General features: G+C 52.1%; 1 protein-coding gene across 2 annotated transcripts; it reads right to left on the bottom strand.

The window, feature by feature from the left end:
• Positions 1-12: 12 nt before the first annotated feature.
• Positions 13-25,781, bottom strand: LOC136288151 (receptor-type tyrosine-protein phosphatase epsilon-like). Of its 2 annotated transcripts, XM_066180978.1 has the most exons (29): positions 25,667-25,781; positions 17,748-17,930; positions 16,993-17,223; positions 16,312-16,554; positions 15,243-15,482; positions 14,385-14,675; positions 13,941-14,038; positions 12,437-12,629; positions 12,191-12,302; positions 11,834-12,068; positions 11,557-11,596; positions 10,914-11,019; positions 10,676-10,743; positions 10,240-10,382; positions 10,016-10,103; positions 9,361-9,431; positions 8,922-8,958; positions 8,094-8,191; positions 7,806-7,922; positions 6,543-6,700; positions 6,329-6,464; positions 4,890-5,039; positions 4,619-4,718; positions 4,016-4,095; positions 3,468-3,602; positions 2,905-3,030; positions 2,179-2,336; positions 1,769-1,904; positions 13-889 (listed from the first exon to the last, which is right to left on the bottom strand). In XM_066180978.1, the coding sequence occupies exons 1-29, from the start codon at positions 25,767-25,769 to the stop codon at positions 815-817; spliced, it is 3,951 nt and encodes a 1,316-aa protein (XP_066037075.1). In that variant the 5' UTR covers positions 25,770-25,781; the 3' UTR covers positions 13-814. The 2 variants fall into 2 exon arrangements, with proteins under 2 accessions (XP_066037075.1, XP_066037076.1); XM_066180979.1 differs by lacking the exons at positions 17,748-17,930; positions 25,667-25,781 and having other exon boundaries at positions 16,993-17,084; positions 17,159-17,166.
• Between the last annotated feature and the right edge of the window lie 2,170 nt (positions 25,782-27,951).

The raw sequence follows: 27,951 nt of genomic DNA, 5'->3' as shown, positions 1-27,951 counted from the left end.
AAAGGGTCGGGGTACCAATGGTCTTTATTGGTGAAACACAGGACAGAGAGCCATGCAGTCAGTCCTGGTTCTGAAGTCTCCTGCATTCGTGCAGCAAAGACAGAACCTGTCTCTGTGGTGTTGCTTGAACCATATACAGGATATTCATGTTGAGCCACTACAAACTGGGATTGCCATGGTGCAGCCAGACAGGTTGATGACACACCCTCTATGGAGCTGGTGGGGCAGTGACACCTGGAGCAGCACCAGGAAGATCCATCCCCAGGAGAGGATTATGTGGGGTTTGAAGAACCAGTTTAGCCCTGCAGGACTATGCGTTGTCCCACTCTTGGCTATTGCTCACTTTCGGCTTCATGCTTCTCCCAGAGTAGGACAGATATCCTGTGCTCCTGAGCACCATGGATCTTACTGCAGTTTGAGACTTTCCTGATTAACACAGGGTGTTTGTGGGTGTTGGTGCTACCCCACTTTCCTTGGGGCTACATGAGGGGACAAGGGAACCTGGACGGGACAGGTGTTCTCTTCATCCTTGGCAAAGAAGGACAGGTGAAGTCCTGGTGCCTCTGCTCTGGTCTGCATACTCAGGCTGTGATTACAGATAAGTTCCTGCACAAATGTTGGGCAGAGGCTCAGGTTTCCATTTCAATGCCTGGTGAAAATTTGGAGACAGTCCAGCCTGTGTTCTCCAGCCACAGAGGACCTGCATCTTGGGGTCATGCACATCCCTTTTGTTTCCTCTTGTCTTCCACTGTAACTGATGAAGGGCTGTCCAGGGAGTCAAAGTCCCATCCAGAGATAGGCTGTGGTCATGCCCCTACTTGAAATTCCCATAAGTTTCAAATGAATTCAAGTAACTGAGGGCTAGTTCATAGCAGAGTCCATACTGTTCCTGTGGATAAAAGGATGCACATGAGACTCTGGTGAAAAAACACCTGCAGTGACATGTCAGCATTGGTCTTCAGCAGCTTCCTGACACAGAGCATGCCAGTGACACAGGTACAGTCTACCCTCCTCCTCCCAGTCTACCCTCCCTCCTTCCCCTGCTGAGGAATCCAGGCACGTGCTCCAGGAGCTGGAAGGCTGGACTACACCAGCACTGGAGCCAGTTGGTTTTGGCAGGAGAGCCAGCCTCTATGGCACAAATTGTTGAGCAGCCAGGTGGGCCAGAAAGGGGCCACTCATCATGCAGGATGCTTTGGTGCCCGTTCAGTTCTGCAAAACATGCCACTGAAGAAGTCAGTATGTCCCAGCAGCAGAAAATGCAGTTTTCAAAGATCTCATTTGCACCTGGCCTCAGGATGATCTGAGCTACTGCGGCAATCCAAGATATGGCTCTTGTTTGGTGTTGCAGACAGGTAAAAGATGTTACAAAAGAAAGGCCTTATAAAATGTGGATTAGGTCCTGCTACTTTAGCTAAGTGCAGATAACTTTGAAGTTCTCATATGAAACAATCTTGGGTCTGAAAAGTTGTTAGCACAACAATCTATTCTAGGGGGAGAAAAATAAGTGCACCCGCATCTGTTCCATGAGAACCCACAAAAGAAAAATGTAAACAACCTGAACCTTAGCACGTACACACAAATCAATGAAGCAGTAAGAAAACTACCAACCAATGGGTGTTGCACACAAGGTCTGTGAAAACTGTATAAAATGAGTTATGCGAATAATTAATGGGTTTTTTCCTGCATGAAGAAAATGGAGTCTTAGCTGACTTATTTCAGAAGTTTAGGTATTGCCATCCCAGTTGGGTTTGAAATCAGAACCTACCACATCTTTAATGAACTGTCTCCGCCGCCTCTTCAGCATCCTCACAGCCTGGGATACATCCACCATCCCCTCACTTTGGATCTGCTCACACAGAAAACTAGCAGCACAGAAGACCCCACTCCGGCTGGCTCCATCCCTGTGGAGGAGGGAAAGAGGACCTTCATTTGCTCTGGGATCAGGTGGCAGGGCTGAGCCTCAGAGGTGTCCCCCTAGACCCCCACACTCTCAGGATGATCTTGGTCACAGATCCCACACCCAACCAGCCTCCACAGGGAAGCCTTTCTCCCTTAACATAGCCAAATTCATATCCATATATCCACCCAAGGTGGAACTGTGACAAATTTCACTGTCACAGCCTGAACTGTGTCCAGCTCTGTGCCATGGCTGCTCCTCCAGGAGACATCACTCACCAGCAAGTAACAAGGATATGTCCATCTTGGCTCTGCCGATGATGTGTCTCCACCTTCCCTAGCAAGCTGATGATGGTGTCAGGGTGTGGGGGAAGACGGTGCTGCATGGGCCAGTCTGTCAGTTGATGTAACTGGATTTCCACTGCAGATTTCTTGGGCTAGTGGGGAAGAAGGACAGTGGGCTGGACAGAGCAGAGACCTTTTGGTGTCATGGAAGGAAGGGAAGGGACAGTGCAGGCCAGTCCTGGCTCAGCCATGCACACTGGATCAAGGGAGCAGCTCTACAAAGGGACATGTCACTCCAGACTTTGCTCTTCTCTGCCAACTCCTCTGAGACTGGCAGATGGACAGAGGATAAGAGAAGAGCTGAGCACCAGGTGCAGCTCAGACAGACACCAGTCCTGTGTCCAGCTGCCTGCAATAGTTCTTCCATGAACCACCGTGATGCACAAACTCCATCCACAGCTGCTGTCCTCCAGTTGGAAAGGCACACAAAAACACCACTGAGTGGTACCTATGCCTGCAGCTTTACTTTCTTGGGATTAGCCTCTCTCCCAAGGCAAAAGACTCTGCTCTGGCTAGTGTCCTGCCAGGACCCCACCAGATCCCTCTGCCATCTCTAGCTGTGATTTTGACCCCAACTTAAAGCGTATTGACAGCTGGTCCTTCCAGCTCTTGCAAAGGTTCTTTTCAAAGGAGTTTGCCATCTCTGAGCAAAAGGCCCACCTGCTGCCTGTTGCTGAGGACAAGTGTCCAGGTTGTGAAGCCAGCCCCAGGCTCGTCTGAGATCAGCTGGACATGGAAACGGCCATAGTCATCTTCGCCCTCAGTGGGCCAGAACTGCACGTATGTCTGGGGAAGAGGAGAGCTGCATGATCAGACATGGCCCCCACCTGCACGCAGGCAGAGCTCAGCACCTCACATGAGTGGGCTCACACCAGCCCCTTGCCCATAAACCGTGTACATATGGCTCTGCCAGACACCTGCTGGGCACCAACCCAGAGCTGCAGCCAGAAAATAACACTCCACCAGAGAGGATACCTGGGTAGGGGTAAACAAAACCTGAGGGATGCTCACTTGCAGTGAGACCAAGGACAGCCCACTGCTGTGGTGCTGTGGTGCTGGGACTGCCTTCAGGATTTTCCCAGGTGGAGCCCCACAAGCTTGCACTAGGTCCTGGTGCAAGCAGGGCTCTCCTGGTAAGCTACATACAGGGGCAAAGGCAGAAATCACACTGCTTCGCCCCACAGGGAACAAGGAGAGGGGAGAGTTGTGCTTGGGCGGCTGACCTTGTCCAGCTCCTGGAGTTGATTCAGCACAACTACAGATGTGCAAGTGTAATCCCAGACCAGAGACCAGAAATCCACCAGCGTGGTAGGGAAAGGCAGCTGGGTGATTATGATTCTCTCCTCCTCGGTGTAGGTCTGCAAATGAGATGACAGACGATGCATTTGTGGGGTGAGTCCCAGAGTCCCCGAGAACCCTCCCCACAGCTGGAATGGCGCCCTATCACCCTGCGGAGGTAGAGACGACAGGCCACCCCAGCCCTGCTCAGAGCAGCTCAGGTTTGCACCCCGCTGCCTCCTCAGCTCATCACAGCCGGGCACAGCTCCCGGCAGGCCGTGGCCGGCACACGCTGCCGCGCTGCCTACACAGGCAGGGCTCAGCCGATCGCGATCGCGGGGGCCATCTCCTGGCAGCAGGGCCAGCAGTCACTGCGCAGGAGCCCGAGGGCTGGGACGCCTCAGCCCTGGGCGGGATGCTCTGCCCTGGCCTTGCGTAGGAGGGTTCCTGCCGCCCCGAGCAGCTCCCCCTCCTGCGGCGGCCGGAGCCTTACGCTGGCAAACACTGCGTTGATGTAAGCTGGCGAGCCGTCTGCGTTCACCGAGGACATCAGGATGGGCCGGCAGGAATCCGCTGCAGAGGCAAGGAGCAGAGAGAGGGAAACTATGAGTCATTCTCTCCCTATAGAGAGGCAGGGGAGTTTCCCTGTAATAAGGACAGTCAACATAGCTCCCTGCAGCATGGGTTGGAGAGGACTGAATGGACAGGCACCACTACACCCATAGCTGTGACAGCTCAGGGCACCCTAATGTGGGATGTCCAAAACCCCGTGGTTGGGAGCACAGCAGATCCACCCTGCTCCCTGCTCCATCATGGCTCCCTGGTGTGCCTCCCTCATCTGAGCTTCTCCACCGGGAAAGTCTCGACCAAGGACATATTTTTTCCAGGGGTACCTCATGTACCTGCCACAGGCTCAGAAGGAATCAGCCTAATGTGTATTTTTTATCTACTAACCAGAAAACAACGACTGGGCCCTTGAGCAGAACCTGTCAGTGTCATGCACTGGGGAGGGAAGAAGCAGGAAAGCATCATTCCCCCTGCTGCTGTCAGGCGCTGGGTTTTAGAACAGGAGACTGCCCAGCCCTGCCAGTGTTACCTGGCAGGATCCCTGGTTTGCGGTTCTTGGGCTGGTTTCTGGGTTTCTCTGCTTCTCTGCATGGCAGGAGCTGGAACAACTCAGAAAATCTCTGCAGGGCCTGTAGAGATGATTCACCCATGTCAGTCCTGCCTGTCAGTACCTCACCTCCTTGAGCCATTCCAGAGAAATGATCCCCCATTTCCATCCCACTGCAGGGGGGGGGAGTAAGGAGGGGGTTGGCATCACAGATGAGCCCTCACAGCACCAGTGCACCGTCTCCTGGTGGTACCTTGAACTCCTTCTCTAGGACATGTTTGTGGCCCGAGGTCTCATCTTCTCGAAGGGAGTGGACGAGGGTGGGGATGCTCTCCACTGGGACCCCGGTGTTGCCACAGAGCAAGCCTTCGAGAAGTGTCTCGTACAGGAAGCTGTACTGCTCCTGCATGGGGACATGGGTCAGCTGCATGGTCTGGAGCCAGTCCAGGAGGAACCCTGGAACTCCAGATCACCACCCATCATCAAACTGTGCCAAAAGCGAGCCAGGTTCATCCTTCACCTTCCTGCTGCGGATCCTTGAGGCCAGACACTTATCATTGCAGGCAGCCCTACTTTGGGACACAGCCAGCAACTCCAGCAACACAGATAAAATCATCTTCCTGGGGTTTAATGCTCCCTCTCAGACTAGACCCCTGCTCTGGTGAAGGCAGCCTGGAAAACCTGTGGACTAATTAAACCTTGTACAAGCAGCTGGTTGGTCCAGCCCAACCTAATTTTCTCCAAAGGTAGCCAGCACTAAGCAGATCATGGGGACATAGCCCCTAGGCCAGGCCACTGCTGCCCAAGAGATGCCAGGAGGGCAGACATCCTGAAAGCCTGAGGGACAGGTGGACTCCCATTAATTTTACTTGCCTATAAGACAGCCCTTCTGCATCAGGGTGACTGATTCATACAGATGCTGCTGATACTTTAGAGAGTCTCAGGGAAACACAGATTCCAACTATGTTCGGACACAGCATTGAAAAAAGATCCTTCAGCATCCATCACCTGGTAGCTGTAGTCCCTGTGGCTAGATCATGAACAGTATGGCTAATGTGGCTTTGCATGCCACATCCCTGGGAAAGGTAGTGTTGACAGCAAAGGGTTAAAAGCAAAAGAATGGCTTTTCATTCAGAAGGAGCATGGTGGATTCTCCTAAGTAGCCTAACAGCTGGGAATACAAAGGTCTGGAAAATGACAGTGTGAGAAATCCTATATACTCTATATAAACAGCCTACTGCTGTTTATCCTCTGTCTGCTTTGGGGAGTAGAATCTGTGTAGAGAGAACATAGGTGTCTACAGAAACTTGGAGGCCATTGGCACGGACATGACTGAGCTCCCTGTTTTGGGAGAGATCAAAGACTAGAGATTATAAAAACACAGAGGAGATCACAGCCCAGCTGGTAAACTACACATGCACAGGCCTTTGTTCAATGGATGAAAAGAGCAGCCCCACTGTCCCCCAGGATGGACTGAACCTGATGGTGCTGGTGTTCTCACTTATGTATTACCTTCTGGGATCCTCCAGCTAGCTTTGGGATCCTCCCGCTAGCAAGGTAATGAAAGAAATTTATTCTTGGCATTTCAGCCATGGTTTTGTGTTTGTTCTTGCCACCCGACTGTGTCGACTCCCACAGGTGGGAATTAGATCTGCAGCCTGAGGTGTGGAGGGAGCAAATACCTCTCCTCACCTTGGTCTGTACCATGTTGACCCTCTGCTCCCGCAGCTGTTGCACACAGCGAAACACATCCACTTTTCCCTCAGCCTTCCCCATCTTCAAGAGGAAGTCCAGGGCAATGAAGGTACCTGTGCGCCCAATTCCTGCGCTGAGGACACAGAAAACAGTGGATCAGGGCTGCCCCTGCTGGCTGTGCCCCAGCACCCAAACACGCCCAGCCTGGTACCTGCAGTGCACCAGCACAGGTCCACCAGGTGCTTCCAACACCCTCTTGTTCACCACCTTCACCAAGCACAGGAGCTGGGACGGGTTTCTGGGCACCCCGTGGTCTGGCCACAGCAGGTAGTGAAACTGCTCCACTGCTCTTGGGAGAGCACAGCCTGCCTGCAAAAAGGAAGACATGGATGGCAACAGGGAGCTGGAAGTGACCAGGAAACTTGTGTGAAGTGATTGCATGCCAACAAGGAAGGAGCACTGGAGAAAACCACTTCAGAGGGGTACCAGCACAGAGTGCTCCCTCCACCACCCACACCATGCTCTACTATAGCTCCTCCGACAGTAAAGGGCAGATTCATCCATCACACAGCCACACAATTAATTTTGTTCTCTGCTTCACCATGCTGTGAACAGTGAACGAAAAGCAGCTAGTGCCCTAGAGGAAAATTATAAAAATCACAGCTGAGGTATTTCCAGAGTCATCAAAAAGCCCTGGCTTGCCCAGAAAAGATATACCCTAAGGCTGTTACTACACTAATGTCAATGTAGCCACTTGTTACCAGCCCATTGTGATTTTCCCTAAACATCACATTCACTTGGCATGAACTAATGCTACATCTTACCATCAGGTGCTCTTGGAGCTTTACCTTTCAGATACATATTGCTCTGGGCAAGACAAGAAAGGACAGGAATATGCATAACTGCAGTTTCTTTATATTGTACGTCTTTTCCCTCCTTGCAACTCCTTCAGTTTCTGCCCTTTATCTGAGGTGTAACTTCTGCAGGAGCACATGTCTTGGGAAATGACCTTATGTAGGTTATCTTAAACCATAAACTACCTGTCCAGGTTTAGGACTAGAAGTGACCAGGGAGCTCCAGTGTGGACCTTCTGCAGATTCATTCAGGTGACAGGCAGGCACCAGTCCCATCATCCTGGATGTGCAGAGATTCCATTTTATACCCTTTATCTGCTTTTATACCCTTTATAATCACCTCACCCAAGCCCTCAAGAATCTACAATATTCCGATGTGCAACGTCAGTCCAGACTCAGCTGGTGTGACCACTGGAGCTCACTGACTGCCTTTGCTTGGCACAGAAACCTGGGACTGATGCCCTGGCATGAATTTCATTTATAGCTAAGTGCTAACACCAGACCTTCTTCTGCTGGAGATCAGGCAGGGCACCCCACAGGGTCCATGTCTGACAGCTCCCACCAGCTGCTGGAACTCAAACACCTCCTGTATTCCCACCTCAACTCCATGCCAGACTTACCTTCTGCAGGCAGAAGATGCGTTTGACAAGGCCTGTGGTGGTCCAGGTGTTGTTGAGTGTCACAGTGAAGTCACCATAGACCTGCTCCTGCTCTGGCCAATACTGCTCACACTTGATCTGTCAACAGCAGTAAGACCTCTGGGCACAGGCAAACTGACAAGGAGAGCTCTGCAGGGGTGCAGAGCTGCTCTCTGCCCCCAGTGACAGCTGCACTGGGAGCACAGCAGGTGTGGAAGCCTGGGCTCTGGCAGTGCCAAAGCTGAGCATGGGCTGAGAGGTTTTCTCTACCTTGTTCTGCTCCATCAAGCCTGTCAGCATCACAATGACTGAGGTCTTCTCCTGCCAGACCATGTGCCAGAAATCCACCACTGTCCCAGCCAAGGGGCCTTGGGAAGGAAGAGGGGAGCCCTATGCCAGTGTCCAAGCCATGGGGGTGTATTCCCAGGCATAATTTGAACATTCCCAGGCCTTCCTCTGTCCAGACATAGATGCACAACCAGAGGACATCAGCACCTGACAGGGGTGCTGGCCACATCAGCTTCATCATCGTGTTAGAAATTAGGACAAGGAAAAGGGAGAGAAAATGAGCCCAGGACATGTCAGAGATTCACTGCTGCTTTAGGGGGCTCCCTTGAGATGACTCTGAGATGCTCCCACATTTGGGGCCCTATTTGCCAAAGAGCATTTTTGCAGCTCTGCAGGGAGCCATGACCTCCTCATTGCATGCTGCGCAGAACAGAAAAACCCATCCAGGCTTTGCACTGTTGGGAGGAGACTGCATCCAAGTGCACTGGGTGCAGACATGCCAGGCATTTGCAGGATTGTCTCTGTCATGCCAGCTGCCAAAGGGAACAAACTAGGCATGTGAATGGAAGGACCATGTCCTCATATTGGGCAGTGCAGACACCAGCTCCAGCTGCTGCCAAGCTACCACTGAGACCTCCCATGCCCTGCAGCACCTGTAACAACTGTTCAGGACAGAGATCCTGGAGATACAGGGACTTGGAGTGAGCCTATCACAGCTCCCTATCTATCTATAGGCTGCTATCCCAGTTCACCATTTCCAGATTGCTCAGTGAATGGCATCCCCTGAGGATAAGGTTTAGGAGCACCTACCTTGAGCTGCAATGAAGAAGTGTGGACTTCGATAGGTCTGCAGGGGAGAGATTCAAACATCTCTGATCACATGAGTTAAATGTTTAACAGGGAATGAAATAAAGGATCGATCCCCCAGGCACCAACACCCAGAACTCTGAGCACAGTGTGTCCCACAGCACCTCTCCTGGCCAACACAGACAGTGGGTACCCAGGGGCTGCATCTCAGTCCCTGTTCCCTCACACAGGTCCCTTTTTGTTAGAGATGAGAACTGCACACAAACCCAGAGTACTCCAGGCAGCTCAGAGAGGATTCAGGGAAGAGATATCCCAAGACCTGCCAGCTTAAGGACAAAAAGTGCCAGACCTCAGGGCCACCCATGGGAGCAGGACTGTCCTCACCCTGCATGAGCAGGCACCTTTCCTACCCTTCCCAGGGTAACAGTTCCTCACTACCTACATCCACATAGCTGGCATTGATGTAGCCATTCCCAGTGTCAGAGGGCTGCAGCACCACACGACAGTGATCATCTGAAAGAGAAGGGAGAGGGACTGATGCTTTAGGGCAGCGACAAACAGGCTGATTAAGGGGGAAGGCATAATTTGTTAAAGTCTGTGATTGTCTGTTGTCTCCTCAGCAGCACACCCAGGCCTCAGGACTTGTTCAGGATTAAAGAACAGCTGATGAGATGAAGGGTGACATGGCACAGCAGGAAGTGCAATGGAGTTGTAGGGAAGATTAGTAAATGGCCAAATGTACACGCCATGTGGGGCCCAGAGGAGCTTTAAAGTTTGAAAGAAATTTAAAACTCCTTCCACTTTTCCCCAGATACCTTCCTCTGGATGGGACATGGCAGTATTCAGCAAAGACTAGCATCAGGAGCTGGAATATGATGTTTGATTGAGTTTGCGGGAGGATTTGAAGAGCAGAACAAGGATGCTCCAACAGGATATAAAAGAGTGGGGCCAGAAATCCCTCTGGGTTTCAGTGGCCATGGAGGATGAGGTGAGTAGCTCAGTATTTCTGAAGTGCTGGAGGGGCACCTACACCAGGCCAACATCCTGTGGTACCCCAGCCAGCTCCAAGAGCCCAAGCCCTGGTGAGCTCTGCTTACATGGGATGATGCTCTTGTAGCGGTTCTTGTTTTGATTACATAGCTCCTTCCCAGCATTGCAGGGGTACAACAAAGTGGAGGACAATTGCTGCAGAGGAAGAAAACAAGCCCACTCAGCACTGGGATGTATTCTGGGGCTGGCCAAAGCCAGCTGCATCCCACAGCCAGGGAAGGGCAGAGGGGTGGGCTGTGCAGCCAGGTGGGAACGCAAAGCTAAACGAGACCTGGTATTCTCTAAGAAGCCCAGCACCATGCCTGTCGACTGATTCATCATCTGTCTGCTCTGCCTCTATTTCTTCCCTCTTAAACATCTTCAGAGCCTCCAGCAGTTCCTCCACTGGGATCTGTGTGTTTAGCTTGCATACATCTGCAGAGACCACAAGGACAGGGCTTCAGCATCCAACTGGTGCTAAACTGGCCAGTCCTGGAACTCTGCAGCTGGGACTGAGATGGCATTGCAGCAGCCAGGACTTCTCAAAACCTTAGATTGTCCCCCCACACACAGGTCCCTTCTCCTGGGAGGAGTTCCTTTCCCTGTGCCAGCCAGCTCTGATCACCTTGTTCCTGCAATGAACTTGTGGAACCTGCAATCATCCTGCCTGTGCTTTTAACAGACAGCCTGTGCAGACAAGGCACACAGGATCCTTGCTCATACTTCACCTTTTTGACATCTTCTCAGGGGTATCGTGCTATTGTTCTCTGAGGCTTTTGAACTGTTGTGCTTTAGCCTGCAAAACAGCAAGTCATGTGCACAGACCAGCAGAAAACAGAGAGACAGAGGAGAAGCTGTTGCCCATCTAACCACCCTGCCATAACTCAGGCTCCACTTGGACACTGCCTGCCACTGCAAGCTGCTGAATGCCTCACAGAGGGCAGGAGAGGTAAAGCACATACTGACCTGAAGACTACAAAAAGTAGCAAAATCCCCAGTGCCAGGAATGCAACAGTCAGTACTAATGCCATAACCACCGGCTTCCTGTCCAGCAGAGATGATGGCTCCTGCCCTGCAAGCAGCACAGCCCAGGCTCAGGCTCCTGCACAGCCTGAACCAAGCATTGGAACAACACACACTGACACAGAGAGAAAAGCAACTTCCTTTGTCTTCCACGCCAGGCTTTGCATTAGAGAAAAGCTAAGCTGGGGCAAAAGAAGGAGGTGCTGGCTTGGTGTGATACCCTCCATTGTGGATCCTGTGTCCCTGAAGGCCTCAGGCATTGCCAGAGTATGGTGAGGTATCTGCATTTAGAGGTTGCACATACACCAGAGCACTACTGGGACTAGAACTAAATATGTGGTGATGCCAGGGATGATGTGCAATGTCCAGTGGCCACTTGGTCCACACCTATCAGCTGTCCTGAGGATGTCCAAAGCCCATCTACTATAGATGGCCTCCAGATGCAGAGAACTTCCGTGAAGACCAGAGAAGAGCAATGCCCCACTACATCTGTCCTAGGCCAGCTCATTTCCAGGAAAGCTGCCAGGCTGGCAAAAGGGATCATGGAGGAGAGAGGCTTGGGCACCACCAGCAAGGAGACACTTACCAACAGTGAAGCTGTAGCAGACACAGGTGAACTTCTCTGCCTGTTGGAGGAGACAGAAGGGAGAGCTCAGCCCACTCCTGCAGCACTACCCTACCGGGAGGCAAAATGCCCCAGCCAGGGCCACCAAGTGAGCCGGCTGTGGCCCGGGACCACAGGGACACCATCCCGCCAAGGCACGGGAGAGGAGTGTGCCCTCACCGGCAGCCCAGACCCAGCGAGGGGCCCAGCCCCGGCCGGCAGCACCCCCAGAGAGCAGGAGCACCCCCGCGATGGGTACCTGCGGCGAGAGGCGGGCGAGGAGCAGAAGGGCCGTGTAGTCGCAGCCCGGGCGCAGGGCAGCGTTGTGCTGGCCCTGCCCGCGGCTCCCGTCGCCCAGCACGAAGTCCGTGGGGGCGGTGAGGTTGAGCACAGCGGCCAGGTACGTGCTGGCATTGAAGAGCTGTGGCTGCCCCGAGCAGATGCTCTCGATCACCGAAGCATTGTGCGTAGTGGCCACGACCAGCTGGTGCTCCCTGCAGGGCCGAAAGTCAGCGGGACGCGGGGACAGGGGGCGGTGGAAGGGAGGCTTGTGCGGGCCAGCCCCGGGATAGGGACAGCCAGCCCGGGGCTGCAGAGCTGCGGGGGCTGCGCTCACCCAGCCGCCTCGGAGGGACGGGCGATGGGGCGCAGGGGAAGCACGGCCGTCCCTTGGGATGGGGCGATGTCGCGGACGCTGCGGCAGCTGATGGCCTCGGGGCGCGGGGTGTCTGGAGGGGAGCAGCCGGGGAATGAGCATCGGCAGGGCTGTGCGAGGAGCAGGGGCAGCCTCGGGCAACGCCGGCTGCCAAGCCCAGCTCGTCTGTGCCCAGGCTCCTGGCAGAGCGACACAGCAAAGCTTTACCGGAGCTGCCGGTGGGAAACTCCCTCATCAGCGCGGCCCCGGCTCCAGCAGCCGTCTGTCCCCGGATCACCACGGCGTAGCTGCTGCCAGGCCTGTGCTCCGGCAGCCGGTGCTCAGTGACGGAGCCATTGAGGCGCAGCCGCTCCGTCTCCAGCACGCTGCTGTCCCCCGCATTCCTGGCCGTGATGCTCAGCTGCGGACAGGAGACACAGCTGGAATGCAGCAGCTGCCAGCTGTGCGCTGGGAAGGTGCTCGCAGCTGGCAGCGTCGCCTGCCTGCCTGCCCTTCCGTGTGCCTGCCCCGGCTGGGAAAGGCTCCGGAGAGGAACGGGCAGGAGCCTCAGCCCCGTGCGGGGACCTCAAAGCAGAGAAGAGAAGAGGAAGGATTTGGAGCCAACACTCAGGACGAGTGAGCAGCAGCCTCTGTGAGCAAAGGGCTGAGCCTCTGTGAAGGGAAGAGGGAGGCTGTTGGTTTGAAGGGCTGTAGACAGATACATCTACTGAGCCCGAGGACAGGTCACCCCAGGTGTATTGCGACACCAGAGGCACTGTGGTGACATCCTTCACCGGAGGAATCTAAGCTTCTCTTTTCTCTTGTGTAAAGTTGTACTCTGAAGGCTTTCTCTAAGAGAAAAGGAGAACAACTAAAGTTTCCGTTAGTAATGCAGATGAAGGGTCCCCATTTGCCCATGTGTCATTGGAATTTGTCATGAGATCCCTGGCCATTCTCGTTGCCTTTACAGAAGTACATTCTGCGCTTATGCAAGAGTGAAGACAACTGAAAGTGGAAAGAAAGGATTCTTTTCATGAACCCTGGTGTCTGGGAGCAGGTAACCAGCTGAACAAGCTCACAGCATTGTCAAGAATTTGTCTGACAGTTTCTCTAGGAAAGAGCTAAGAAACAGCTTGCAAGGTCCCTGTCACGCCATGGAGACCTCTGCTCTCATAGAGGACCTAGAGCATTCTAAGAACAATGTCACCAGCACACAATCCCCCTCCCACTGCTAGAGAGGAGGGTTTTGCTGTGGAATGTGTCCCAAATCCAGAGACAGGAAAGATGCTTCTAGCCATGCATTGAGGAAAACTCAGCAAAATGGTGCAGCTCTCTGGAGGAGGGGATTTCAGGAGGGACTTTCAGAGGCTTACTCAAACAACAAGTTTTTCTGTGGCAGGAACCACAAACAAGTACGCAAGAGGCACAGGAAATCCTGGGATGCCACCCCAGAAGACACATCACCATGTGTTGCACACCAACCTCCAAAAGCCTGCCAAACCCAAAGCAGAGCAGACCCAGGAAGTAAGCCAAGAGGTCATGGAGAACTCAGACGCCTCTGAGCATCTCCACAGCATGAGGAATGTTGAGAATGAAACAGAAAACACTTGTGCTCATCAAAACCAGATATTTACTGGCTGGGAACTGTGACTCATTCCACCTGCCCCTTTCCCACACTTCCCAGTGTGTCTGCAAGGCCGGGAGGTGAGGGTCTGCCCTGGTCCCTTGGTACCTGGTATCCGATGATCTCCCCATTGCAAGAGGGCAGTGGGTTCCACCTGAGAGAGCCCCTGTTGGGATCCAGCCACAGCTCCTCCGGTTTGTCCGGCACTGGAAGCACAGACAGTGGGGTCACACGCAGGGCCATGAGCAGGGGCTGAGGCCAGGGCAGGGTGCAGGCAGCTCCTGGCCGTGGGACGGGCTGCAAAAAGGGTTTGTCCCCTGCAAAGGCTGCATGTTCTGCAGCAGTGGGGAGCGCAACAGTGTGGTGTGGAGTGGGACAATGAGAAGAGGACATGCCCTGCTCAGGGCTCTCCCAGCCCCTTCCCCAGAGCTCCAGAGGACCCAAGCAGCCCTGATCCGAGGCACATCCCTGCAGGGAGCAAATGATCAGGCTGAGCTGACCTGTGACACAGCTCTGGATGGTTCCTTGTCTCCCATATTTCTGTGCACATACCTGCTTCCTCTGTCCTGAACAACCATGAGAAAAGGGTTGTGTTGGGGGGCAAGGCAATGGTGACACTGTACTCAGTGAAGGGCTGCAAAGGGGAGCAGGTGAATGTTCCCTCCTGGCCATGTAACATCTGCTCTCCATTGGGCTCCTCAGCCTCACAGGGAGGGGAGGAAGGCGCTGCCAGCCGGCACATGGCCCTCATGCCCTGGCAGGCATCAGGGAACCTGCAGGTCCAGTTCAGTTTGATGCTGGTGCTGGAAATCTCAAAGGTGTCAGGGTCAACCTGGAGGAGTTCTGTGAAGGAAAGATTGCCAGAAGGTCACTCTATTCCCTTCCGCTCCCAGCCAGGCAAGGATGCTGCAGTCAACCAACCTTGCTCATCACCCAGCCCAGTGGGACAGAAAGTGAGACTGAAAGAGGTCACTGCAGCTCCCTCAAAGGGGAGCAGGAGGAGTCTGGGGCCACGGTGCACTAGGAAACTGGATCTGAACCTTTTGGTGAATTTCTCCAGTGACACAACTCCACCTGTTCAGTCAAACATGAGGACATTTTGGGGAGAACAGAGGGAAGCCAGGAGAGTGTGTCCCCAGCTGGGCTACATCACAGCTCACAGGGAGCAGTAAAGGTATCCTGCCTCCCTCAAACCCTCTGAGTGTGTGGCTGCAGTTATCCTTTGGTGCCATGGGAAAGTGCAAGAGGAGACATTTCCTCCTGGCCTGGAAACAGGAGATGCTTCCACAGCCACCACCCTCACAGTGCTGGGCCCAAGAAAAACCCAGACCTTCCCATGTTGTTACCCCTCAGACATGTTCTCAGGATCCCCCCCCCCAAGTGTTACCCTGCTCCTCATCCTTCCCTTACCAACGCACTCCCCACTGGACTGAATGGGGAGCCAGTCATCGCTGGAGTTTCTTCCATACCAAAATTCTTCATACACAGGTGTCCCATTATCATTGTACTGGAATTCACTCTGACATTTGATTTCAGTCAAGGATGGCTTGAAACCTTCAGGGCAGCTCAGATTCACTTTCTCATCCTTCTCATAGTTCTCCTGGTCTGGTGCCAGTTGGAGTCTGGAGTCCCATGGGGGCCTTTGGCACCCTTCCATCAGAGGTGAAAGAGGGTGTTAGACGGGCTGGGAGGTGATGAGATGATGAAGTGGGTGAGTGGTGGGAGAGAAATCCCCAGCAACTCCTCCAGCCTCTGAAGGGAGGGAAGGTGACACATCCATCTGCTGGGATGTGACGTGAGGGCAAGCCTTGTTGGGAGGGGCTTTCCATGTGCTTGTAAAGTGTGAAGGATCACTCATCCATGAACCTGCCCCTATCCACCCACTTCTGTCTGTAGACACTTCTATCCACCTCCGACAGCCTAAAGCACTTATCTCTCCCTGCCCATCTCTCCTGAGCACTGCCATGTACTGCCATGCCCCCACTGAGCGCAGCTCTTTCTCTGCCTGGGACAGCTCTGCATCTCCTTTCCCTGATGGATGGCATTGCTTCTCCCCTGGGTCCTTTCCACAAAGCCTCCTGTTCCAGTGCCAAGGGCTGAGCCAGCCCTGCACCATCAGGGTTCTCTTCATTCCCCTCTGCTCTAACTTCGGCAGGTGCAGGAGATGTCCCCCATGTCCCTTATCCATGTGTCAGCAGGGGAACAAGCAGGCCTGTGCATTCCAGGGTGGCACCTTGGGCACCTGGGTGGCAGCCTTGGATCCTGCCAGCCTTGGATCCTGCCTGGGCACCCAGCTGGGAGCCCCCAGCTTGGCTTGCTCAGAAACCACTGCAGGAGATTTCAGCTTGCCCAGCTGTTTCTACCAGGTCTGTTGTCTCCTGGCTGGGTTGTCCTCTTCAGCGGTTTGCATAAGCAACACAGGCCCAAGTAGGGTAAAGGTAGAGGGGAGACATGGAAGAGCTGCTGCAGCCTCACTTACCTGTACACAGGACATCCCTCTCAATGCGCGTCCAGGCACCTGTGCTGTTCCTGCCCCACCAGGCTTCCACATAGACTGGTTTTCTAGAACTCACTCCCTGGAATTCCTTTGTACATTTGACCTCGGGGAAGGAGGGCCCAAGACCTCTGGGACAGGTCAGTGTCAGTTCTCTATTCTGTAGGTATTCAATTTCGTTCTCTGAAAACTGAAGTCTTGCATCCCACTGAGGTTTTGGGCATTTTGCTGTCAGGGGGAAAGTGTGAGAGTCCTTCTCAGTGAGGAAATGCTCAAGCAGGAGAAGGACCAAGGCTTTTCCATGATGAACTGTGGTTAATGTCAGCATTCAACACTCTGAGGAAATCCAAGAGCAGAAAAAGACCTTGTGCCTGGCCAAGGAGGTGATACAGGACACTGGGAGAGAGGTGAACAGAGGGGAAGGATCTGTCCCCCTCCAACTTCCCTATGACATATAACTCAGGAATAGACTGGGAGGAGATGCAGGAGCAGAGAAAACCTGACCCACATGGAAGGTTTCTAACCTTCTCCATCTTGGAGACTGCTCTCAACTCGACCAGACTCTGAGCTCTGCCCAAGGTGTCTCAGAGATAAGACAGAATGTCCAGGTCCCCTCCATGGCATGAAGTGCACGTAGCAGGGGAGACCTACTGATTCCCAACTTACCCATGGTGCAGGTCAGGTTCTCTGCCAGCCTGTGCCATCTTCCCCAAATGTCCAACATCTCCCAAGCATTCTTCCATGACTTTGGAGAAGTCCTGTTTGCACATCTGATCGTAGCGAGGGGAGGGGTGTAATTCACAAAGCATCTCAGTGCCACCTCTTCACTGACCTGGTAAAATGTCTGGTTTGGGCTAAACTGGAGCTGTGAGTCCCACTGGGGCTGCCGGCATCCCTCTGCACAGAGGAGAGGAGAAGGAGCACTTGTAAGCAGGGTGGTTACCACATTCAACCCCTGATCCCTCTCTTGCAGCCTAGAACAGTTATTGGTGGTGGCAGACCATCCCAAGAGCAGTCCCATCCATGCCTACTACAGTATTGCAGTCTTCCCAAGTCAGACTCTTTTTCAATGAGGCTGTGCAGGTACTGAATTCCTCCCCAGTCTTCACACAGAGTTCCATCCCCTCCCACCACCTTGGCCATACGCCCAGTCATTGTTTAAGGGCACAGGGCTTACAGTAGCCCTGCTCCCCATGCAGAGACCCTTGTTCCTGCCTTTGAACCCCTCCTAGGAGCACAGACCCCAGCAGGTGCCTACAGGAAGGTGGTGAGACAGAAGGAGCATTGTCACTGCCAGCACATGGGGGAAAGCCAAAGCATTCAGGTCTCCCATTCCTGCTCTGTCATGTGCATTACCGGATCACAGAGGGTCTGTCACCAGCTCAGGACCCTGGGTCAGGGTGGTGCAGGGCTGTGCTTACCTTTGCAGGTGGCAGTCTCATTCCACAGCATCTGGGTCCCTCTGGAAATGCACTGAATCTGTGGGATGGATGGCACAAACTTCCCAGCACAGCTGAGCTGCACCACTTCGTTCAAAGCATATTCGTCCTTCTTTGGGTTAAACCGCAGTTTGGGGTCCCAGCCAGAGGGAGTTTTACATTTTCCTGTGTGCAAAGGCCAGGAGGCAGAGCCTGAGGGTGACTGGGCTCCAGCAGCATCCTTGAGGATGAGGGTGTTCCATCCAGAGGGCTGCCAGTCTCCCTCTCTTCAGAGGGGTGGCAGGGATGGCACCTCCCAGGATGAGCCCCATCCCCCAGATGCTTTATGCCCCTCACACCCTCAGGGGCAGTGCAGGAGGGTGATCCACAGGCCCTTCTGCCCACCCGATGCTGCACAGACATCCCAGCCAGAGGGATCCAGCAGCCTGGGCGATGCTGCTCTCTCCCAGAAATACAGGGGCTGCGGGAGTGCAGCAGACTCTCTGCTGGCACCACTCATTCCTGTCATTCTGCTGGACACAATCTGCTCACACACACATGCAGACTTGTTTGCAGCAAAATCCCACTCAAGTTGCCACTTTGCTTTTGGTCTGGACGGTACACTTGTTATTTCCTCTTTTCCATCCCTCTCGCAAAACATCTGCTGGCTCCTAGGAGCAGCTACCTCCCGTCCCATACCCCTCCTATCCTCAGCCAAGACACGCCCTCATCTGAGTTGCCAGAAGGGGCTTGACAGGGACTGCACGTAGGTGTTTCACCAGCTGCACACTTGGTTGTGTCTTGCAACATGTAGATTGGACAATTGATTGAAATAAATCTTCATATTCATTTTCATTAAATTCTAGACAGCAGTGCTGCTGGTTCTCTGCATGGCCCTAATTTGGGCCCTACCATTGGATCAGATCCCACTTTTCACATAAGAATTGTAACTCTCTGTGAGTGTTCCTCCGCCATACAAATTTAGCTGTGGCTACCCAAACTTTGGACAAAGTTACCAGGGTGCAGTCAGGCAGGAGTAGAGAGTTTGCACTTCTTCCTACAACACCCAAGTGTCATCAGGACTCCAAAAGAAACCAGGACTGCTCTGCATACCTCATGCAGTAGCGGACCACAATAGCTGTACCACCCCAGACGGAATGAAGCTCCTGACAAATAAGTGGAAAAAAAATACCCCCAGACTGGCAAATTGAGCAACACGTATTTCAGGCAGGTGGGAGTTATTCATGAAAGCACTTCCCATGTTTTAATTTGCATTTCAGAGCCTTGAATTGTGGCTGTATGAAAATTATTCATTGATGGGTATTCTTTGATCCTAGAGTCAGCATAGAACAATAGTTGATTGAAAAGAGTCATATGGGGCCTGGCCTGAAGCAAGAAGCAGTCTGAGGGGATGGAAAGTCTCCAGTGGAAGCAGCCTTAGGAGCTGAGGGGGCTCATGAGCATGGCTGGCCTCTCCCACATTGCCCCACTCTTGACTTCAGTGCAAGGGGGACTCACTATTTTTCCTTTTGTAACTGTTCCATACCTCCTGGTAGCTGTGAGAGCTCCCACAGCACAAAAAATCCACTTGCAGCATCACAGAGGGCAAACTGCTGGGGAGGAAAACAGGAGGAAAAGAGAAGTTATCCTTTGCAGGCACTCTGCTGACACAGGTGCAGATTTCAAGACGTATCTGGGACAGTGTCTTTCCACAAACATGGATGCTCTGCTGGCAAGGGTGATTGCAGCTGCACAACAGAGCTCTGCCTTGCTTCCAGCTCTCTCTGAGTCTTTTCATAGAGGAAAGCTTTTACTGCTGAAACAACTGTGAATGAACCTCTCTAGACTTACCAGGCTTCCTTGCAGAGGCCAAGGGTAACTCTGTGTTTGAAAAAGCCACATCTCATTGCTTCTGTTTTAGAGATGCAATACAATGCAGACTTACTGTAGCACAAATGAGAGCTAGGCTTTTTAAAAAGTTTGTAATTTTTCCTTTTACTAAAAGGTGTTACTTCTGCACAACTGAAATTAGCCATGTTTCGCATTATGCTAATTATTCTTTACAGGCACTTAAAATTCAGTCTTTCTTAAAAGCATATAATGGCTTGGGCTGAAAGGTTCCCAAGGAAGATCACTTAGTTCCAGCCCTCCTGTCATGCACAAGGACACCTTCCACTACACCAGGTTCTCCAAAGCCATCCACAGTCTGGCCTTGAACATTTTCACAGATGGGTCATCCACAGCTTCTCTGGGCATCCTGTGCCAGTGGGCATCAAAAGACTGACTGTAACATTTTGAGTGTGACCATCCAGCTATCTCCTCCCCCACTGAATGGTCCATCCATGAAATCCACACCTTCACCATTTGGAGACAAGGATGTCATGCAGGACTGTGTTAAATGCCTTGCACAAGTTCAGGTGGATGATGCCAGTCATTCCTCCCTTATCCACAAATGCTGTCACTCCACCATAGAAGGCCAACAAATTACTCAGATATGATTTGCTGTTTGTGAAGCCATTACAAACCATTTCCATGTGCCTTAGAATAGTTTCCAGCAGGAACTGCTCCATGATCTTGCCTGGCACCAAAGGGAGACTGACTGGCCTGTAGCTCCCTGGGTCTCCCTCATTTCTCCTTTTTAAAAAGGGGATTGTGCCTCTCCTTTTACAGTCAGTGGGAGCTTTACTGAAAGTTGCCTGCTACAACTTCTCAGCTATGATGGATAGTGTCTTTGCCTCTTCCTCCACCCTCAGGACCCACACATGCATCTCATCAGGTACCATGGATTAGTGCACCTTCAGGTACCTCACATGGTCTCAAACCTGATCTTTTCCTACAGCAGGATGGTCTTCATTCTGCTAGTCCCTGCTTTTTCCCCCTGCAACTCAGGTTACTTTTCCTTGGTTATGGGCACAAGAAAATAGATGTTGTGTAAGACTGCTGGGGTGGAAGTGGGTGTGAAGGGATTGCATGAACTGAGCTGGCATAACAGCTACACATTTCTGACTAGGCTGTCCACTTTCACCAGGACTCCAGTGAATCATTTCTTTTAGACCTGGGCACTTATCAGACTTAATCCTTTGCCAGGAACAACAGCCTCTTCTCTGTTGTCTTTGCTTCAGGTGAAAAGGCCTCCACAGATATGCAGACTTGATCCAGGGTTTCCTCAGTGTTCCTGTCAGTTTCTGCTGAGCTGGAATTCTGGGGTGCTGCTGGGATGCAGTGTGAATTCCAGCTCAGCCTCAGGCAAGGGTAGACACGCTTGAAATGTGAAATGTGCTTCTACAAAGACCACACATGTGCCAGCAGTGTGTCAGTGGCCACATCTGCCCTTCAGACACAAAGAGTACACAGTACAGCAGTCCTGCAGGCAAACCCTCTTGCTCTGTCTTTGCTTCTTCTTCTCTGCCGCAGGGCCTCTTGCAAGCACGAGGGGGATTCCTGTCCTCTGCTACTCATTCTTTCCTTCCCAAGCTCTCTGAGCTGTGTTTGATGGCATGTGCTTGCTGAGAGGAGCTATGAAAAGCAACCACTCTTTCCACAGAGAAAACCACTGTTTTTCCAGTTGCATTGGAGAGTTGCACTGCAAGCCACTGAGAACACAAACATGAGTCTTCCAGCATATCTCTGAATTTGAGAATGGAGGTGATCATTTGGGCCCACTTTTTAGATTCCTCACAGGCTCCCCTGTGTCCTTTGGCCTGCCAGATGTGCCCCTGTTGTGCTCAGAGGCAGACAGAGGCTGATACAGCACCCAGATCCAAGCTGGGCATGGACCATGTTGAGCAAAGCCCAAGGGCTGGGTAGGAGAGATCAGAAAAGGCAGGCAGAGTCCACAGCTCATTCCCATACTCAAAGAATCCAGTGACTGGAGAGTACCATTACAGGGGAATGCACCAGCATCATAAATTACCCTGGGAGTTAACAGTCTGACAGAGGCATGGGTATGGCAAAAAAAGCTTGCTTGCCTTGCAGAGGGGTAGTGTACACAAGCAGGGCAGCCTGAGGGACTGCCAAAGCCATTTACTCTTGCACATAGAGCACCCTGCCAGCAGTGCCCAAACATCACAGCCCCTCCGGGGTTTGCCTCCTGCCCACATTCCTGTGGCTGCAGAGGAGCTGAACCCCTTGTCACAGCACTGACACCATCTGAGTCCACACATCTACAGCTGCTCAGAGTCCTTCTTGGTGGCATTTCTGATGATTGTTTGAGGGTAAAGCCTAGAAAGCTCTGCTTCTCTGCAGAATGGGGATGAGAAGACACTTTGAGTCCATGCCTGTTTTTGTCTCGAGAACATTGCTGATTACAATCCAACATGGCCTCACCTCTCCAATACGTCCAAGTGTGTCAGGCATGTGATTAGCACTTGAGGCTCACTGGGAGAAACTAATCCATAGCTGTTGGGTGCAGTCAAGATGCACAGGCTAGGAGGGACACCTCTGTCCTCACCCTCCTTACACTCCTTTCCGAATCATTCCATTAAATCGCCATGGGAAAAGGACACCTTGAAGCACAGAAGCCTGTGCTCTAACGCCTGCTTTAGCCTCACCCTAAAGGGTGGCTTTTTGTGTGCTTTGGAGGTGTCCATGGGAAGCTGTCAAAAGACCTCCACTGGAAAGATGGAACACCCCACTTGTGCAAAGCAGTTGGATGTATTTGAGGGGCTGGCACACTGATGGAGAAAAGAGAGTGCTCAGACAGAAAGGGGAAAGAAACATTCAGCTTCCAACCTTGTAGGGATTAACAGCAAGTGGGAGAGTAATGGAACAGTTCTCAGACACTGTTTTTTACCGTGCACAATGTTTTTTACCCAGTGGTATGCAGAGAGCCGCCCACAGGCTCCCCAGCTAAAGGAAGGAGGCTGAGTCAAGTGAAATCCCAGCAAGGAAAATATGGTGTAGATGTGACCAAATAGGCACTTTTTGTAATGTGCAATGTGTTCTCACTGTGAAATGGGAAATGCTGAATGCCTAAGACAGGAGTGGTAACAAAAAGTTGGTCTATTTGCCTCCTAAAGGCAGATATTTACTGTTTTGGTTTTTTTCCTAGTTGATACTATTAAATGAATACCTTCCTCCCTGATATTGTTTATTGCCCATGAATATAGAAAGGCTTTTTCAGAAATATCTGGACTGCCTGTCCCTGCTGCAAGGAGTTATGAGCCTGTCAGGCTAAACAAAGCCCCAGCATGGGCTAGAAGGGGAGGGTGAGGAGAAAGGAGAAACAGCTATGCTATGCTGATAATTCAGGTCAGGCTCCTGGGTTCAGCCCTTTGCTAAACAGCAAAAGGTGTCCCTTCTTACACTGTATTATCTCACACACAAAGAATAAAGGACAAGGTGAAATCTAAGAAACAGTAGGTGAAGTTCAACTGTTTTGTCAGGGCAGCTCAGCAGCTGAGAGTGGGGACAGCAAAGTGCACTGCAGTCTTGCTGTGCTGGAGGCCACGTGCTTGCTGAAAGGAGCTAAGAAAAGCAGTCACTCTTTCCACCAGTGGAGAGTTGTATTGCAAGGCACTGAGAACACAAACATGAGTCTTAGAGTGTCTCTGTACTTCTTACTAGCAACCAAAGCTGCTGAGTAAGTCTTTAAGAGTGATGGAGCACAGAAACCTTGGGGGAGCTCTGCTTGGAAGTCATGGCAGAGAAAGGGGTGGCAAAGCAAGTCACTGAACAAGGCATTGTGAGAAGAGCTGGGAAATGGTGGCATTTTAACTTGTACTGGCCCACCAGATGCTAAAGGACATCTGACATGTGTCTAAGAACAGGAGGCAAAATTCCTGTTTCCTGAATCTGTGCACTTTTATGGGAAGTGGAAGCATGATGGAGCATACATTTCACCATCCCTAAGGCATCAAGCCTTAAGCACCCCACTGCAGTATCTCTTAGCACTCATGTTCCCCATCTGATCTGCTCTAGGCACTGTTTGGAATTTGGCTGACACAAAACTTTTCAGATTGGCTATGGCTTAGTTTTAGCTACCACCCTCCCGCCCCCTGGTCATTGCAGTTGTGTTCCTCGTTAGAACTTCTCACCACTAGATCACTACACAGTGTCAAGCAAGGCTGATATAAAAGGGGTCAGGGCCAGTTTGGATCCCAGACCCTTCCTTTGCACAGAAGACATGCCCTAGAAGCTTCTCCACCTGCCTTCCTGGTGCACTGGGACTGTAAAGGGAGGAGAGTTTTGTATAGATACGGCATTTCAGGGAGGAAAAACACCCCATGAGAGCAGCACAGCAAGACAATAAGGTGACAATAGGACAACGACACAATGCACCCTGCTGAGTACACAGTGTCCCTGTGGTGGGGTGAGCAGAGCAGCAGGGCCAACCACACCTGCAAACCACATCCTGTGCCTGTGGCTGCTCTGCTGTTCCCTGCACTGTTCTCTGTGGCACTGTGTACGGTGGGTTGTATCCTGTACCTGCCAGGGACGTGGGATATGCTCAGGGATCCCACCCTATTTTTCCCTCTCTCTGTCCAACAGCTTTACCCTGCCCCACTGCCCTGTCAGCCCATTCCACTCTAGCAGGGATGAGAGAGACACTCCTGCCTCATTCGGGCCATCTTCCTTGCCCTTTCCCTATGCAAGAGAAGGACCCTGATCCCTCAGGTTGGACCTCAGCAGAGGTGCCAGGATGGGATGAGCCCACATGCTGAGGATGCAGGCAGGGTTGCTCACACTGCTGGGTGCGGCCACCACATGTTTTTGTCTTTGTTCCTCTTCTCACAAGCACCAAGTTGCAAACTCAGCAATATCATCTCTGTCACAGGCAGCCCCAGACTCCTCTGGGGATGGCTGGGTGACTGAGATCTGCAGAGTGTGACAAGAGTCTGCAGGCCTACAGGTCCCTGTTGCATCCCACTGCACATGACACCTGGTCTTAGTGTGCACCTTGGAAACAAACAGGAAAGCCACACAACGCTTGGACATGGTTGCACATGCTGGCCTGGGAGAACATCTTCATCAGGGATCTGGGCAATGGGAAGACACTCTGGGCAGGAGAATATCTTCTGTTGCAGTTTTAGCCCTTGTTTTTTGCGTGACAGTGTGCTGTGCTTACACTCTCTGCAACCAGACAGACACATTTTCCCTGGAAAGAGGCTCCTGTGACAGCTCTCATATAGTACAGACCCTGATGTCACATCACATCAGCAATTGAAGTTTCTGATCCCATTCCCTGTACTCTGTCATAGCCACTAGATCAACTGTTTTCTCTAGCCTGCATCCACCCAAATAAAACACCACAGTGGGCCAGGATGACATAATTAAATGCTAGTTTAAAGATTTTTATCACCTAGCTCCAAGAAAATTAGTCTAGAGAAATACTCCAGTTCAGACAGATACAGAACAATGCAAGGTCACAGTTCCTGGATCCACAGCTCAATTGCCAGACAGTGCAGCCTTCTGAGAGGACAGATAACATGTGATCTGCAAATTCCCACTGACTCTGCTGACACCAAAGTGTGCAGCCAGTGTAGGAGAAGCCCAACAGAACCCTGGGAGTGCCCTGATCCTTCCAGCACCAAGGAAGTCCATTAAAGAGCAATCCTGGACACCCAGGGGCTGAGCTCATGGCTCCCAAGGTCTTTCTTGGGCACCAGCACTCATCTCCTCTGTGGTGAGGACAGAGCACCCTAACATTTTTCAAGGACAGATGGACACCGTGTATTTCCAGCTCCATGGAGGAACACTACAGACTACATAGAGGCTTTCCCAGCACCCCCAACTTTGCTGCTCTCCATCCCCAAACGGAACTCTGCCTAACCACAACCCAGGTGGTGGACTTGGGCCTAGTGTGGATGTCAGACCTCTCTCATACAGCGGTTGTATCCTGCATGCCATAAATTGCACAGCAGCTCTGCAAAAGGAGCACAGTAAAACCTTCTCTTGGGACCAGAGGAGGGAGCATTGCTTACCTTTTCCCTGTTGTTTTCCGTGGCTCTTGAGATACAGCATAACATGATTTTGTGCTACCAGCAGAGGTGGGAGGAGCAGGAGAAACATCCATTGCAGGGCCATGTTTGCCTCTGCTCCCAGGGCAGGGTTGAGGTCTAAGCTATGCCAGCTGCCGCACTGCACGCTCATCTGATTGTGAGTGGTGCAAGCACAGAAAGGAAATAGGCATGCAGAGAAATCACATATGGTGTAAGAGGCTTCCTCATTGGAGAGGGAAACTCCGCCGGTGTCAGCACTGCCTTCTTTCTCTTTCAGCTCCATGACCCTTTTGCAATCTTGCTGTCTCTAATTTCTTGTCTAAAACCACAGTTTTTAGGTCTTCTGTCAGGACCAGCTATTAACCACTGCTGGGTTGCCTCCTCTCCCAGCACAGATCTCAGAAGGACTTGTGAGGTGTTCTGGTTCATGGCTGGGCTTTAGCAGGAAGATGTGACTTCCATACTCACCCAGAAAGTCGAGCAGTGACTACATCAGGACAATCTTCACCTTGTTACTGCCTTGATAAGGATTGTGATACAATGGACCTCTGAAGGGCACAGATGATCTTAATTACATGGCACTGTGTGCCATGGATGGGAAAGCCAAGGTTTTGGCAGGAGTGGTTGGGTGCTCAGGACTGGGCTGAGAGCAGATGCTTGGGCAGAAGGGGGCAAGAGTCCTAGAGGCCTCTAGCTCAACTGCTGTGGCACATGTTGTCAATTCTTGGTGGGACCAGAAATGCCATGAAGGGGTGGAAGGCCAGCACAGGCAGTGGGGCAGAAAAGGGCCTGTCTGTGCAGTGGGAGGCTGATGGCACAGGCCACAGCAGCAGACCCAACCATCAGAGGAGCTCCAGGGCAGGAGCTGATCAATCTGTGTTTCCCCAGCCACCTTGCTGTGTGTGCCTGGTCTGCATTCCAACTGAAACACACAAATAGGAGAAAAACAAGCCCTCAAGTCTTCTCTGAGGCTTCACATCCAGGCTGCAATTCCCTGTGATGGCTCTCCTCTGTTGTGCTCCTCAGCAAGGACTGGTGCTCGCACACCTGGGTTCAGGCTCTGCTTTCTGCTGATATGCACACCCTGCAACAGCTGCAGCATTGAGCAGGCCAGTGCAGGGTGTCCCTCTCCAAACATATTCCTCCCAGCCACACCTAAAAACTAACCCTGAGCAAATCATGGTAGAATTCTTGTTTTCTTCTTTTTCTGCCAATATAGGAGGTGCCTGGGGGAAGACACTCCTGCAGTCTTTTACCTCTCAGGGACAGAGCAGGAGACTGCCCAGACACATTCCCTCCTAGGCTCAGAAAATCAGTCTCCCTTGTCTGTGTTTCACCTCTTCCTGCAATAGAGCTGGCAGGGCCAGGAGTACCCACCTCCCTGAACCTGCCTTTTTATTTCCTTTGCTCAAATATGAAGCTCAGCCGTAGAGAGTTCACTGTACTCAAAACATATTTGCCCTGGAAAATGTGTCCTGGGGCTGCAAGTGCATAGACAGGACTCTGCCATGGCAGCAGGGCACAGTCTAGGAGGTACTTGGGAGACACATGTGCTCTGTCTAAGATACCTGGGAGGTTTGGGGAGTGGAGGGAAGCAACTGTTGCTTTGCCTCCAGCAACAGCAGCAGCTCAGAGGTCACCTCTCCTGCCCCTTCGTGTGTCTGGGCCTTTCAAGAAAAAAGTTAAAGAGCTGCAAAAGCAAACAGTGTCAGTAGGAATAGGTTCTTCAGTTTGGAGGATCTTTGCAAAAGGAGTAGCAGAATTCCATAAATTTAAAAAGTCTAAAAAAATCACATCCCTGGTCCCGCTCTGCACCACTCCCAGCAGAACAACGGCTCTCAGCTCCTATGTGACCAGTATCTGGTATCTCTGAAAATCCTTCATGGCCCCACATGAAACCTCAAAAGCCGACAAAGTGTCGCCCAAGCAGTTGTCAGGAAGCTCTCTAATTCTTCATGCCTCCCCCTGTCCACATTACAAAAATTCGCCCTTGAGTGTCACCTGGACTTTGGCAGGGAGGGTGGAGGGTTGTTGCAAGACAGTTCTGCTTTCTCCAGAGGGTACAACCTCTTTTGGTCACACCAGGCAAACCAAAAGCCACACAGACAGCTGCACCCAGCGGGTCTGGCTGAGCTGGGAGGATGGACAGGCTGGATCCCAGCAGGTGTAAGCAAGGAGCTGTGTCCTGCTGCAATGCCAGGGTCCAGGCATGCTGCCAGAAGTGTGTCCCATTTCACCACAAACCTTGCAGGGTTCTGGCACTGGAG

Source organism: Chamaea fasciata, unplaced genomic scaffold, assembly GCF_029207755.1.
Source record: "Chamaea fasciata isolate MVZ Bird 193981 ecotype frontalis unplaced genomic scaffold, bChaFas1.0.hap1 SCAF_4, whole genome shotgun sequence".
Taxonomy (NCBI): Eukaryota; Metazoa; Chordata; class Aves; order Passeriformes; family Sylviidae; genus Chamaea; species Chamaea fasciata.
Note: the sequence above shows the minus strand (reverse complement) of the source record. Positions and strands in the feature narration are given on the sequence as shown.